Source organism: Nyctereutes procyonoides, unplaced genomic scaffold (genome assembly GCF_905146905.1).
Source record: "Nyctereutes procyonoides isolate TBG_1078 unplaced genomic scaffold, NYPRO_anot_genome, whole genome shotgun sequence".
Taxonomy (NCBI): domain Eukaryota; kingdom Metazoa; phylum Chordata; class Mammalia; order Carnivora; family Canidae; genus Nyctereutes; species Nyctereutes procyonoides.
This window is the reverse complement of record NW_026575051.1, coordinates 4,070,549-4,086,127: the sequence shown is the minus strand read 5'-3', so window position 1 is coordinate 4,086,127 and position 15,579 is coordinate 4,070,549. Positions and strand designations below refer to the sequence as shown.

The window sequence follows — 15,579 nt, the reverse complement described above, 5'->3', positions numbered from 1 at the left end:
ATGGCCACATGAACCCAAAGATCAATTCTAAGTATAAATACTAAGTGTGGAATGAGAAACAAAGAGGTTAAAACAAATGTGCATCAAGGGGCATCTAAGTGGCTTAGTTGGTTGATTGGCCGGCTCTTGGTTTTGGCTCAGGTCATTATTTCAGGATCATGAGACTGAGCCTTGAGTCAGGCTCCAACCTCAGTTGAAAGTCTGCTTGAGATTCTCTCCCTTTCCCTCTGCCCTTCCCCACAATTCATATGCATGCTCTCACTCTCTCTCAAATAAACAAGTAAATCTTAAAAAAGCAAAAACAAAAACAAATGTGAATCACAATCAAAACAATAATAAAAAAGCAGTCGGTTAAGCCTATATGTGTCAACATCTCACGAGTCCCAGTACCTGGTAATGAGGAAATGTGATGCCAGTCAGATACATTATTATGATGACCCCAGTAACCTCATTATTTCATCACCAAAAGAAAATCAGATAACACCTTAGCAATAGGAAAGCATTAAAAAAAAACAAAATAAATAAATATAAATATAAATATAAATATAAATATAAATATAAATATAAATATAAATATAAATAATTTGGACAATTTACCACCAATTTGGTAAAATGGTGGTCATTATGTTTTTAGATAACATTCACAAATTTTTAGAGACCCAGACTGGTCTGAACTCACAGCTGATTTGATCCACCAAAAAATGTACTTCTATCTGGTGATTTGGCTTTTAAAGAAGTGGCATATTGGTAAATTGGTTTTTCTGAATGATGACCAAAACCAACAATAAGGCAGTTAGAAAGCATAAATATCAAGATAAAAAACACACAAGTTATGAGCAATCAATTTTATAGATTACAATGGGCCCTCCTCTCTATCCCCCCTACCCCACACACAAAATAAATCTTGGATTTAGCTTCTACTAGACCATTTTGCTAGTACCAGCAGCTTATACAAAATTTACAATTACATATGCATTCCTCTCAGGAAACATAGGTATTTTTTTTTTAAAGATTTTATTTATTTGAGAGAGAGAGAGAACAGTGGGATGGAGCAGAGGGAGAGGGAGAAGTAGACTCCCTGTTGAGCGGGGATTCCCAACATGAGGCTAGAACCCAGGACTCTGGGATCATGACCTGAGCCAAAGGCATATGCTCAACTGACTGAGCCACCAGGTGCCCGGATAGGTATTTTTAAATGATTATGAAAGCTCACTCACAAGAATTAGCTCTTCATAAACACCTGCCAATTGAATGAGCAGAAGCTAACATAAGCCTGGGCTGCCATTTTCACCAGTTCTCTCTGTAACTTAATGATATAGTAAAAGTAAAGAGTAAATATTAAAGAGAGGTAAAAAGAAGTGATGGTAACTGAAGACAATGCATCTAACAGATCATAATGGGTACAGAAAAGGCATTAAAAAAAGACAGCTCTATCAATCTGATTGACAAAACATAGTAAGTAAACTTACTGGATCCTAATTTCTTATACACTCTTTCTTTAAAAAAACAAATAAGAAAAAAATAAATAAAAAATAAAAAACAAACAAGGATGCCTGGGTGGCTCAGTTAGGTGTCCAACTCTTGATTTCTGCTCAGGTCATGATCTCAGGGTCATTAGATCCAGCCCTACATTGAGCTCCACACTGGGCCTGGAGCCTGTTTAAGATTCTCTCTCTTCCTCTCCCTCTGCCCCTTCTCCCCACCTGCACTCTCTCTCTCAAATAAATTAAATCTTAAAAAATAAATTAAAAAAAATTAAAAATTAAAAAAATGAATCAAACACTTCAACTTTAAAATGAAGCAGTAAGTCCTGAATCATTTACTTAAAAACCTTTTTGAAAATCTGCTCTGGGTCTGCTAATGATGGCCAAAGGACTGCTGATGAGTGACTAGCAAGAGAACTATTCTCCAGCTAGGTCTTAAATACACAATTATGGATATAGAAATAGATTAAAAAGTAGCAAATCTGGAATCTCTGCCAATTTCAGTATCTGAGGTATTTGTATTTGTAGGTAAAAAATTAATAGAGCTCTCCTATTACTGCTAAGCGTATAGGACCCATAGGTGTTTTTAGAGCTATTTAACTAGGATATAGAATACTACATTTTCCTTCTACTTCTACAACCTGGGAGCTCAGACGACTTTCTTTCTGGTAGCCATGATCAGACTCTAAAGGCCCAAATAGAAAGCCTCAGTCCTGGGCAAGTCACTTAACCTCTCTGAATCTCATCAGTAGAGTGGTCACTAATACCTCTATCACAGGATTGTGAAGATTAAAGTACCAAGGATTAAGGAAAGTAACATCTCCTATCCCCAAATCCCAGGCTTCAAACTAGTATCAATGCTCATTTGAACTGGTCAGGCAATATTCTCTGAAAATCATTTTATGGGTAAACTAATTATTATTTGAGATATAAAATTTGGTCATAAGAGGTAGGAGGAGAGAGCTGCAAAAAAGCAGAGTGGGTAGCGAGAGTTTGAAATAACTTCAAATATACAGGCCCCTGGTTTCTTGCCAATTGTTTAGATTTACTTCCCTCGCACACACTTTGGCCTTGGTGGTACATCTGGCAGTCACGTGCCCAAAACAAATCTCTATCACTCTGAACTTGGGGAAGGAGTTGGAGGAGGCTGAATTTTCTCCCAGATGAAATTCATGAACATATTAACCTGCTTTAGAGGAAGATGGGAATTTTCTAGAAGAAAAGTTTGAAAGAAACAATATGGGAGGCTTTTTCCTCTTCATGAGCTGCGGGGCATTCCCCTATATCCTCTAAACTAATATATTATTTGGCATAAGTTTAAAGACATTCCCCTCATCTAATTTTCCTATATTCCAGGGAAATTGCCAATTTTTTTTTTTAAATAAGCCTTTCACTTTATGTAGTCAAAGTGTTCCAAAGGGATCTTGTGTTACATTCTTGGATAAACAGAAGAATCCCCAGTTGCATAAAAAATAAGGGCAAGGACTCCAGAGCCAGTCTGCCTGTGTTCAAAACCAAGCTCTACCAATTCCTAACTTACTACCGGGGGCAAGCTATGTGACTACTTTGTTTTCTCATCAATAAAATGGCAAAGATACTAGTGCCTTTCCCAAAGAGTTCTCATGAGAACAAAAGGAGTTAATATTTGTAAATATTAGAATTTTAATAGAACCAGTTCACTGTTCTAAGAACAGTGCGTGGCACAAAGTGTTATAAAAGTAACTATTAAATTTAAATAATTCCCTAATTCATCTTTTTCGGTAAAATATTACTTAAGCATAAAGTATGTGATGTTTGAATCTTACCAAAGAGATGGAATTCTCCAAGTGGTCCTGTATAGTGCTACACAAGCAACGGTTTGGAGCCAGAGAAACTCTTGGCTCTGTAACCTCTGTATAGCCCTGTGTTGGTCACTTTAACCTGTCCCTGAACCTTTGCTTCATCTGCAAAATGGGAATAACAATAACTATCTACTAGGCACGTTATAAAGGTAAACTGAGAAAATATAGATGTAAAGTTCCTGGCACAAAGTATTAATTACTCAAGAAGTGAAACTATCCCTCTCCCCGGTACACATGTACATACTCACCTACAATACAATCTATAGTAACAACTCTGAGCTATTTATTATGAATTCACTCGTAAGTTCACTACACCAAATACTGTAATATGGGCTGGTTTTTGCACGTTTTATCACGACAGTGGGACGACCTCAAGAAGCAAGAAATCAGCTAGCTGGACCCAACCCAGGGAAGAGTCAACCGATGCACAGGCATTATCAAACAGCATCAGAGGAAGAGCGGGGAACAATGCTCTTTTACAAACTAAGCCAGGACTAGGGCTCTTCTCCAGGCCCCGCAAAGAGCTACAGATCTACAAACACAAGAAAGCCTCAGAATCTTGCAATGATTCATGTAGACAGCCCTGAACTGATCTGTTTGGTAAGCTTTCCTGGTGGTTGAACTTCTTTTAAGTGGATCCTGACTATAATCTAGAAGGAAAAATAATTCAAGACACAAATTGTGTTTAGAGGAAACAAAGGAAAATCACAATGAATGCTTACTCGAGTGAAAGGAAAACAAAGTCAATAAGTTGGTTCACTCAGACAAGAGCTGTGACAGGCAGAAATCCCCTTTAAGAAGGATCTTTTTCTGAGGTTCAGTAATAAACTAGCTTGTGTTTTCTATAATAGCTGATACCTCAAGTAACAGTACTACTTTGTCTACCTTTCACCTATAAGAATTTCTTTTAAAAAAAACATCAAAATCCCTGAGATTTTAAACTTCTGCTATGACTGAGAACTACTGTAATTAGTAGATCTAATTGTATGCATTCAAAGCTGAAAGTCATAAAATGCATGACGGGATGGACAAAAAAATTTTACTTTCTCAATCCTAGTAAAGACAAGCACCTGGTAATGCCTTCCAAATGTAAAAATCAATGCTGCTAATCTAGGATCAATGCATATTCAATGAATGCTGACTACCGGTCTTATTAGTGGGATATCCATTTGGAGCTACTTTTCCAGGCAGAGTAAAAAGTTTGACTGACCCCATACATCATGTCACCTCTAGTCACTACAGGCAAGGATAAGCATGCAGTGTAATCATGACAAAGGACGGACCCCATCACAGGGAGACAGAGTCACAGCCTCAGTCTTGCAAGAATCATGCACCATCCAATTCCAAGGTATTGATAACTACTTGGCACGATGAAACCGAAGTGTTTTAAGATACATTTGCCTTTCTGAGTAAAGAAGTTCAGTATATTTCTCTTACTTTTCATTTTTCATCTTAACAAATGAAAATGCTCTTTAAGGAATCTGAGAGCCCAATGTGAAAGTGCCAGGAAATCAGTCAGTATAATGGCACTGGATGCTGTCATTGTCTAATAGAGGTCAAAATCTCTCTAAAGTAGAACACAGACTGTCCCAACAACTGTCAAAAATAAAAAAATAAGTGGTTCCATATGCTGCTTTTATCACTTTTAAATTGACTCTAAAATGTAGCATTTGAATGACTAGCCAATGGGGGAATCTGGGCCAATGCAGAAGGACCCAGACCCAAACCGCCCAACCTTACTCCAAATATGTAAAACCAATGAATAAAATATAACAAAAGAAATGCTTTTGTATATATTTGAGCTCTAAACTAAGCAAAGAAAATACACAGACGTCAGAACAGGAACTCAAAATCAGAGCTGTGAATGGGAATTCCCAATGCAGTAACAGAAATCAACAATAAGTACATGGAAAAATATGCTTGGTACACTTAATAAAAGATAACTCAGTGGGCTCTTCAATATTCATATAAAAAGTATAACACCATGAAATCTGAGTAACAAATGAGGCTGAATAATCTAAGTAATTCAGTTTGACACATCTAGCTTCTTATCTAGAGCCAATCCATAAAGCTGGTGGGAAAATACCATTTAAAGTTGGTCTTCCAGGGGCAAGCCCAGGTGGCTCAGCAGTTTAGCGCCGCCTTCAGCCCAGGGCCTGATCCTGGAGACCTGGGATCCAGTCCCATGTCAGGCTCCCCGCATGGAGCCTGCTTCTCCTTCTGCCTATGTCTCTGCCTCTCTCTGTGTGTGTGTGTGTTTCTCATGAATAAATAAATAAAATCTTTAAAAAATAAGGTTGCTCTTCCAAAAGTAGAAGCTAAGAAATTTGATTATTCAAGTCCCCAGAGCATCTTTTTTACGGCTTTGTCATCTATAGGGCTATCTATGACCCGCACAAAATTTAAAAGATAAAAAAGATTGGAACCTAGCTGAACTAATCTACACTCTCAAAGATAAGAACACTTGATTTGCAAATGGCCATATGAACCAGCACAAACTGGGAGACTGAGTAGAAATATCACTCAAGTAAAATACACAAACACAACACTTCTTCCTTATAAACCAATTCAACTGCTTTTCATAGTAAAGTAAAACTGACAGTCTAAGTGTAATATTTTTAAAAGGTTATTATTGGGGGCACTTAGGTGGCTCAGTCAGTTAAGCATCCAACTCTTAATTTCAACTGAGGTCATGATCTCAGGTTGTGAGATTAAGCCCCACATCTGGCTCAACACTGCGCATGCAGCCTGCTTAAGATTCTCTTTCCCTTTCCCTCTGCCCCCCCATGCTCCACCCCAAAAAGTTTTTAAGAAGATTATTATTGAAGCATAAATATGTTTAAATACATTTCATAATAATATTTACAAAAAACTCATTAGACACCTCTGAAGACTACTAAGTAACCAACTTGATCTGAAAACTGGCAAATAACAGAAAAGAAATAAGCATTTAACTCATCTTTCCTGAATAAACTGTACCTCCTGATAGCAGGAGGCTTCTTTACAAAGTTTCTCTCTAAAAAGTATTCCAGAGGTGCCTAGGTGGCTCAGTTTGTTAAGCATCTGACTCCTCATTTGGGCTCAGGTCTTGATCTCAGGGTCATCTGGCTCCGCAATGGGCATGGAGCCTGCTTAAGATTCTCTCTCTTCCTCTCCCTCTGCTCCTGCCCTGCTCCTGCTCACGTTCTCTCTCTCTCCCTCTCTAAAAAATAAAAATAAATTTTAAAAATACCTTTTAATAAGTAAAGAAGGCAAAATAGAAACGAAATATCACCATTTTGCCAACTTCAATTAAATCATGGATCTAAAAAAAAAAAAATCATGGATCTAAGTAGTGGTCTCCAATGGCTGCCGACATCATGATAAAGAAAGACTGAATGAAAGAGTACACAACGCCCCCAGGAAGAAATCCTACCAAAAATTTTGAACCTGAATCAGATCAAGTCTCTAGATCTGATTTCCAGCTTATAGAAAATATAAGATACAGATAAACATGTTAAATGACACCTCAGAGACGCAATCAGCAAAACTGAGATTGGGGGAAATGGGGCAAATACCCTTTTTTCTTCAACCAATAAACTGGAGGGCAGCCCAAGTGGCTCAGTGGTTTAGCGCCACCTTCAGCCCAGGGCATGATCCTGGAGACCCGGGATCGAGTGCCACGTCAGGCTCCCTGCATGGAGCCTGCTTCTCCTCCCTCTGTCTGTCTCTGCCTCTCTCTCTCTCTCTCTCTCTCTCTCACAGAAGTAAATAAGTAAAATCTTAAAAAAAATAAAAAAATAAACTGGAGAAAAAATAACAAAGATGAAACCCACAGATTTAAGGAGACTAAGAGCTATATCAAGTGAATACAATGTGAATACAATGTGTAGGGGGCAGCCTGGGTGGCTCACGCCACTTTGGGCCTTGGCCATGATCCTGGGGACCTGGGACTGAGTCCCACGTTGGGCTCCCTGCATGGAGCCTGCTTCTCCCTCTGCCTGTGTCTCTGCCTCTGTCTCTCATAAATAAGTAAATAAAATCTTTAAAAAAAAAATACAATGTGTAGACCTTGTTTGGATACAGATTTGAACAAACTGTAAAATATAAAATGTTTTAGACAACATGGAAAATTTTAACTGTAACTAAACATTTGATGATTTTAAGGAATTGCCATTTTTTAGATGTGACAACAGTATTGTGAATATTTTTTAAAGAGTCCCTATCTTTTAAGGATGTACTTAATATGATATATAGGATTCTCCTCAAAATAATTTAGTTGGAGAGATGATATAAAGTAACAAAATTGGTCATAAGCCGGTAATTGTTTGATGAGTATATATGGTACACGGGGATTCATTATTTTATTCTCTTGACTTCTTTATGTTTGAAATTTCCCCTGATAAAAGCTAGAACAACAAAAGAAAATGGCTTTTGTCTCATTTTGCTTGGAGCATACTGTTCCATGCATTTGTTATTAATGGCCCTCTTCTAAATATTAGCCTCTGAAGAAGGACCCAAGAGGCCCCAACTTGACCATTAAAAATCTACTGCCTGCACAAAGATAACTTTCTAAATATAAGTAGTGTTTAGCAGCCATAGTTCAGTACATTGCTTTCCAATCAGAAGGACCCAGGAGATTTAAGGGTCCTTAGAATGACTATAAAGTCCTCAAAATGCAAATCCATGTATGATTTTTTGCAATAGCTGAATACTCAAATTACATCTACTATCCTGTGTATAAAATGTTACAAGTATGAGTATGCACAAAATGTTAGATACAAGATGGTACATCCCAGCGCTGTTCCAATAGCAGAAAACTAAAAACAAACTCATATCTAACAGCAGAGGAGGGATTAAACAAATTAGTTCATAACCACTATGGAATATCACATTCATTTAAAATGAGGTTGAAGAGAAAATGGTAGGAAAGTGTTTATAATATACTAAATGAAATTTTTAGACAAAGTAGGTACAGAACAACGTCATTTCTGCCAAAAAATTGCAGGGAAGAAAGACCAAAGAATATACACCAAAACTACAACAGTTAATTCCTTTAGGTGGTGGAATTACAGATGATTTTATTTTCTTCTTTGTGCTTTTATGTGTCTAGTAATTTTTCTATAGTAAATATGGAGATCCATAATCCTTTATTTACAATCCAGATATCCAACAATCTCTGAAAATAAATTTTTAAAAGTTAGTGGCAAACTTGTTTAGGTACTAAACCCGTCCTAAACTGATAAACTGTTTCATATTTATCCCCTTTAGTGTGAATATTGACAGATTTCACTGCAGTAATACAATGTTTCAGAGTGTTGACCCAGATTCCACTAGGGGCTCGCTATTCCTCTCTAACAACCCCAAAATTCTGGATACTAAATCTCAATGTTTCCGGCCAAAGATTGTGGACCTGTATCAGCTTGGAATTTGCCACTATTACCACTTTTAGGCTTCTAAAAATGGGACTACATTTGAAAAGGTTGGGAGTTTCTGCTATCAATTATTATACATTTTGTATCAATATAAATATTGATCATCAATATAAAATATATCCTTTAACAACAGGATTATCATTCCAGTTTATCAAGCTGTCAAGCATTGGGTTCCCAACAGATGATTTTAGCAGCCTAGGTACCAAGTCCCTGGCATGTACCAGGCATTATGTGCCTTTCATATTTTAGCTCATGTGATGCCGCTTCAGGAAGTAGCTACTATCCCATGTCCATTATACATATGAAGACACAGATGCTCAGAGAGGTTATATAACTTGCCTAACTCACAAGGTAGAGTTGGGTCAGAGCCTGACCTTCAACAGCCATGATAAACCTCTGCCAGTTAAGCAACCCAGGGGGCAGTTCAGCTTCCTGGACCATCTCCACCATTTTTAATAGTGGTAATAACATCACAAATGAAGCAGAGAAAATGGACTTGTTTGAAAAACTCTTTTTTGATTTGTAAACTAAACAAACTTGATCTACAAATTACTAAGAAAGGATAAATATGAAGCCATAACATATAATTTCTAGTATTACTACCATTAACTCTAACCACACCAAAGTTATTTGAAGATGTTCTATGAATTTAACAATATAATTTTCTGTACCACAAAAAATTTCCCAGTAACCTTTTGGAAATCAGTGTGGGGAACATTTTCTGAGAGCTGTCCAGAAGAGACCAAGTTCCTACCCACAGGAGAGCCTGACATTTCCAAGAACAAACTCTCCACTATCTACACTTTTGGGGTTTCCTTGGTGTCTCTGAGCTATAAAACCCAGTGATTTACTTTCCCTGCTGAAAACTAGGGTAGAAATAGCCTCGACTTCCTTTTTGCAAACCAAAATTCACAGCTGTTTGGGGTGAACAAACCAAGAGGAAAAAAAGAATCTTCTGAAGGGATTTTTCTGGCCACCCATGCAACTTTCACTGGGACCATAATCTCCCAGGACAAGTGAACATGCTGAAGTTTACTGGATACAAATCAAATTCTTTAGACCACAAGATTGTTTCACTGTACCCAGTCTCTAATTTGTAACTAAGACAGTAAAAACTGAACTTCAATTGGAGAATTCAGAAAAAGAGATGTCTGACTTTTCAAATTTCTGTTAAATTATCTTTTTCTACAATTACATGCCTTACTCAGTTTAAGATTAGGCACTATTTTTGCATATAAAATAATCACACAAAGTCATACATTGCTTTAAAGAAAGCAAAAATGCACAGCAATTCCAAAATAAGGAAAAGGACTCCTATCCCAATAAAATCATACTTAACAGATATATATTAGGAAGTTCAAAAATCATTTTTAATGAATTAGGAAGGCTTAGTGTAAGATCTAGAAAATGGTTATCCTAATGGATAATTGTGTTTTGTTTGTTTTGTTGCATTCTCTTGGAAGAATTAGATCACACAAGCCCATGAGATTCTCCTTCAGGACTTCACATTCTACAATTCTTGGTCAGCACTGTCCTACTCCTTAGGATGTTAAAATCATTTTTGCTCAACCTAGGCATATTCAAAAGAAATCTGGCACCAGAGAAGGGCAAAAGTAGCAGGGCCAGCATGAGAAAACCTGTCATGTCATTATCATTTCCAAGCAACACATCCATTCGAGGCGATGATTGAAGGACCACTGTAATGGAATGGTTATGCTAACCATTCTTTCTTTTTTTTTAAGTCTGAATTTCTGACATAAACATTAGGAATCTTTCTTAAAAACAACGAATAAGTTGTCATATATTCTGATATTGGAAGAACTTTTTATGGTTCCCAAAGTGGGGTCCATTTTTCAAAAGTTTTCATTCTTCATTCCTTATTTCAAAAAATATTTCATATTTTTGGCAAACTTGTGACTATTTCTGGATAGTCTCCCCCCATACACACCAAATGGTAGAGCAAAAACTAAAATTTATAGCCACGTTTATTGCTACTGTCTATAAATTTTCCAATTTCTCCACTAAGTCTCCTTGGCTTCTTTTCTGGTTCGCCCTTCTCATGCTTGAGAAATTAAGTATAGAATTCTCCTAAACCATGACACAATCTACTCCTCAATCCTAGCCTTTGGTTTTGTTTCTCTAAGCTTCTGAACCCTTGGGAATGCATTTCACTTTACATTGTTCATATATATCAGTATTTAGTTCATAATTCAATATAGTTTTAAGGTAATACATGATGTTTTCCTGTAACATTTCCTTTTTTCAGGTCTTTTGGCCCTTTAGTTGATAGAATTCACTTCTAACTCAAATCTTACTGCCTTCTCATTTAAAATTTGCTTTCCTGGAAATCAGTAGTCTCAGTATGACCATCAACATATCAAACTCTGCATTACACAAAAATTTGTACCCAGGGCTGAAAAATACCATGAGTTAAAAAGAAGTTTAACAAAGTGTCTGTCTCAGGGTACCAACTAAAGGCATGCATCTGTTGAACAATCAGAAAATGAGGTAATATTATACAAAGCAAAATCCATGCCATCCAGAGCCTTTCTAGGACTAGACATTTTAGATAACTATGCTTTCTAAATAATCTATTGCTTGTCCTTTTAAGTAATAAAATTTTTATTTGAATCAAATTGGATAAAAAAACTAAAATCTGTCTCTCCTAGTTTCATTAACATGCTACACTGAACATAATTTAATCTGTATTTGATGGCTAAGATCCATAATAAACAGCAGTTACAGCACTAAATTACAATACAATGACGCCTGGGGCTTGAGCAAGTGTATAAGATATGCTCATCTATGTTAATAATCTCAAATTACTGAGGTGGGAAAAATTATGATAGATTTTAATTGCTTTCTCTGTCTCTTATTTTGTCGATCTGTCACACAGACATACTGCTATAAATGCTGTAAGGAAACAGACCACGTATCAAGAGAGGGGGTAATTTTCATAAAGTTCCTACTATGCGCCAGGTCTGAGCTAAACTTTGCAGTGCATCTAGCAATCAGCCTAGCACAAAGTAGATGATGGATAAACACTGGATAAATGAACAGCACTGATGTGCCTACCTAAGCAGGCCCTCTTCTTTATTTACTGTTTCTAATCTGCCATAGTCCAGAAAACACATACCCAAATGTGAAAGAACACAATTTATAATATGTCTGGAAGGGTACTTTTCACACAGCAGGGGCAGTACAGCAAAACTGTATGTGCTGAACTGAAGATGGTTAACAGTAAGCACTTACAATGTGCCAGAACTGTGGAAATGTCTTACACACAGTATCCAAGATGATACCTATAAGGCACACAATAATGTCCCCATTTTACAGATAAAGAAATTGAGGCTTCAAGTGGCTGAGCAATTTGTATAAACTCAAGCAGCTAGGCAGCAGGGGCAGTACTCTGTGAATTCGTGCAGTCTGACTGCAAAACAAGTGGTCTTGAGCATTATACTATCTGCCTCTGAATAAACGTGCAGTAAATAAGTGAAGGGCAGAAAGATATGAAGTTTGTAACCACTTTTTTTTTTCCTAGTAGAAGTTTTTGCGGACTATCTGATTCTCAGGTACATTCTCCGTTGGTGAGGGTTACTATATGCAAACATTATACTGACAGGCCACAGCAATAAACTATGAAAGGTAGGCAGGTAAAGTATGAGCCAATAAGCTACTGTACACTAGAGATGATAGGTTCCAAAGAAGTAGAAGCCTGAGAGATCTGTATTAGGGCCATTAGGGAGGGTTAAGACCTAAGTCCAAGAAGTGTAAGAGTAAAGAAATGGGGTGAGAGAGGGAGCATTTTGTAGCTTAAGAATAAACACAAAACCTTTGTGGAACTGGGGTGGATGAACAGAAAAACACACATGTGGTTTAGAACATTTATATCCACTACAGCTGTAAGCTCCCATTCCTGCCAGCCTTACTTGGTCACTCAAACAGCTGGACAAACACAGGTTGCAGTTAGCTGCACTAGTGAGGGTAAGACATGACAGCTAATGCAAAGGCCAGATCTCAAGCTATGATTCCACAGCTTTTGTGAGGTCCTTAGAGGTGGGGAGTGTGGGCACAGGGAACCTACCCTCTACTATTTCCAAACCTAAAAAGGAAGGACATGCTGACCTGGGGACTATTTAAATACAGAGTGTCATTTGCTCAGAAATCTTTCACTAGGTTGAACCAGAATCATCTCTAATTAATGACACACCTAGGGTAACTAGCGCCTGCAGATCCTCCCCTGCCCATTGGAATCACAGGGATGAGAGGCTAAGGCAGCTCTGAGGCCATCTCTACAAGAGATACAAGAGCAAGTCAGGAGTCAACTCTCTTATGCATGGAAATGGAGACACCATCTACACTTTATGACAGAGACTGGATATATTAGCATGAGGCCAAAAGTAAAAACACTGTAGTCAACAAAGATTTCCCAGTCTTGATTAACCACAGGGCAGCTAAATCTTCAGCAAAATTTCAAGTCTCTGAATGTCGCCAGTAAGAGTAATCTGACCCATCCTTGAAGGTGGGAGATATGTGGAAGTTTCTCACTTCAGCAGGATATATTAAGGGTTAAGGTATCTCTGGCAAACTTCCAAAAGCTACATTATTCATCTAATTAGAGATAGGCACCTCCAAACTTGTATAGTCTTTCTCTCATCTCTCGGACATCAGAAGTGCAGAAATATCAAAGTAATCCAGGAAAGATTCCAAACCCAATGCATGTGTTCAAAGTACATCTACTGAACACCCATGAGTTGTCAGGGACTGATCTAGGGATTGGGACTATAAACACCAGAAAGACTAAGTCACTCTAAAAGATGGAAGTGTAACCATTCATTACTATCACCCTTTATCATGCCCAACCACTCGAGGCTCCAGCAGGAAGTTCTTCTAGTGCCCCACTAGCACCAGATAAGTTTCCTTTCCTGCTTCTGTGCCTCTGATCATGGCTTGCCAGCCTGGAACGCTCTCACTGTAACTTCACCTAAACTAAATCCTCACATCCCTCAAAGCCAGCTGAAGTACTTCTCCTGGAAGCTCTGATCTCCACCTCACTCCCAAAGTTATATCTCATTTCTCTGAACTACTAACAATTACTGCCAGTACCAGCATGAGTCTATTTAGAAATCTGTCATCCTTTAATTGATACTTCTATTTATTCAATGAATCCTGAGTACCAAGTGTGTGGCAACACTGTTCTAGGGGCTAGAGAAACTGGCAAATAGCACTGGTTTTAGCTTCCATGAAAGAACTCCTGGGGAGAGTTCTTCTCTTACACTGCTTTTTATTCACTTATTTTTTTTTAAAGACTATTTATTTCAGAGAGAGCGCGAGAGAGCGAGAGAGCGCGAGCATGAGTGGGCAGAGCAGGGAGCACAACAAGGTGGGACTGGATCCCTGGATCTTGACCTGAGCCAAAGGCAGACATCCAACCATTTGAGCCACCCAGATGCCCCTTACACGGCTACTTAAAAACCTTCCTGTGTAGACCTGGGTTTGTACTTAGTGCTTAATACCTAACATTTATTACCTCCTGAGGCTGCTTTGGTCCAAGCTCACTCGAACTGAAGTTACGTAAACTAATAGGGAACAAAAGCCAACGAAGCCATTTCTAAATGAACTTCCACTTCTTGAAAACCTCAAAAGAACAAGGAAGGAAAAGAAAACAGGCAATGAAAGTGCTGCTGACCAACACATTTTACTCACACTGACAAAGCACCTCCAACTCCCCCCTCCAATCCAGGCAAACGTGACCTTCTTCTCTGAATCCAGATAGCCCAGATTCAAGTGTTCAACAACAAACCTCAGAAAAGTTTAAAGCACCCCTCGGTTTCCGAAATCACTCTTTCTAAAGCTCTGTTTCTTGACGAATAAACCCCTTGATGAATCCTGCAGACGCCACTTCGCAGACTAATCCAATGAGGTTCATTACAACGCACTAGAATCTAAGCTCCAAGCACAAGAGGGGCTAAAATCACACTCGGGACGTGGTAAATCCAGACACAATTTTTAACATAAACAACAAAAGCCAGGTCCCGTGGGGCGTGGTGGAAGAGTCCAAGTTCCCAAAATTAGGAAATCATGAGAATCCCCTCCAGGGGAGCGGCGAGATTCTGCGAGGCGTGGCAGTTTCTGCACGAGGTGAGGGAGACTTAAAATGAATATTGCTTTGCCCTGAAGTGCCCTGTGAGACGCGACAGCTGGCCCGACGGCGGGCGAGGTGAAGCCAGGCGGTGCCATGCGGCGGCGGAGGCTGCCGCCTGGGCACTCCCACCATTCTCCACAGCCGAGGCGGGACGCCAGACGGCAGCCCGGCGCCGCGCGAACCTGCACGGGCGCCCCTCGGCCCGGCGGGCCCCGCAAACCCACCCGAACGGCTCTCCGGAGCGCGGACCGCTCTCGAGACCCAGGGCACAGGCGGGGGAGAGGGGATCCGCAGGCGGCTGTCCGGCCCCGGCGCGTTCCTCACCTGAGCAGACTGGAGAGGGGATGGCTAGAGGACCCGAGGCCGCCGCCGCCGCCGCCGCCGCCGCCGCCGCTGCTCCCGGAGGAGCCGCCGCCGCCGCCACCCCCGAAGCCCGAGGAAAGCCGCTTCCCGGACAGCAGCTTCTCCACGGCCGGGAGGTGCCCGGTGCGGGCCGCCTCCAGCAGCTCCTGCTCCTTCCCCATCCCCAGGGCCACCGCCCCCTGGACCCCCTTCCCAGGGCTGCGGCCGAGCCTGCTCCTGCTCCCAAACTTTCCGTCTCCGGGCAACGCACCCCCCAAACCGGCCGGGGACACCACCCCCCTCCCCCCGCCTTTTCGCCCCTGGAGCGCGTCACTTCCGGGATCTGGCGTCAC

General features: G+C 39.7%; 1 protein-coding gene across 4 annotated transcripts in view; it reads right to left on the bottom strand.

Annotated features, from left to right (window-relative positions):
- The window catches only part of ANKS1A (ankyrin repeat and sterile alpha motif domain containing 1A), a 179,935-nt gene extending 164,461 nt beyond the window's left edge, over nucleotides 1-15,474 (bottom strand). For 2 of the 4 annotated variants that reach the window (XM_055329713.1, XM_055329715.1), the window contains exon 1: nucleotides 15,209-15,473. In XM_055329713.1, coding sequence (XP_055185688.1) covers nucleotides 15,209-15,408 — 200 coding nt within the window. In that variant the 5' untranslated portion in view covers nucleotides 15,409-15,473. Of the gene's footprint in view, nucleotides 1-14,269; nucleotides 14,452-15,208 lie in introns of those variants that run through there. The other 2 variants (XM_055329712.1, XM_055329714.1) reach the window with 2 other exon arrangements.
- Between the last annotated feature and the right edge of the window lie 105 nt (nucleotides 15,475-15,579).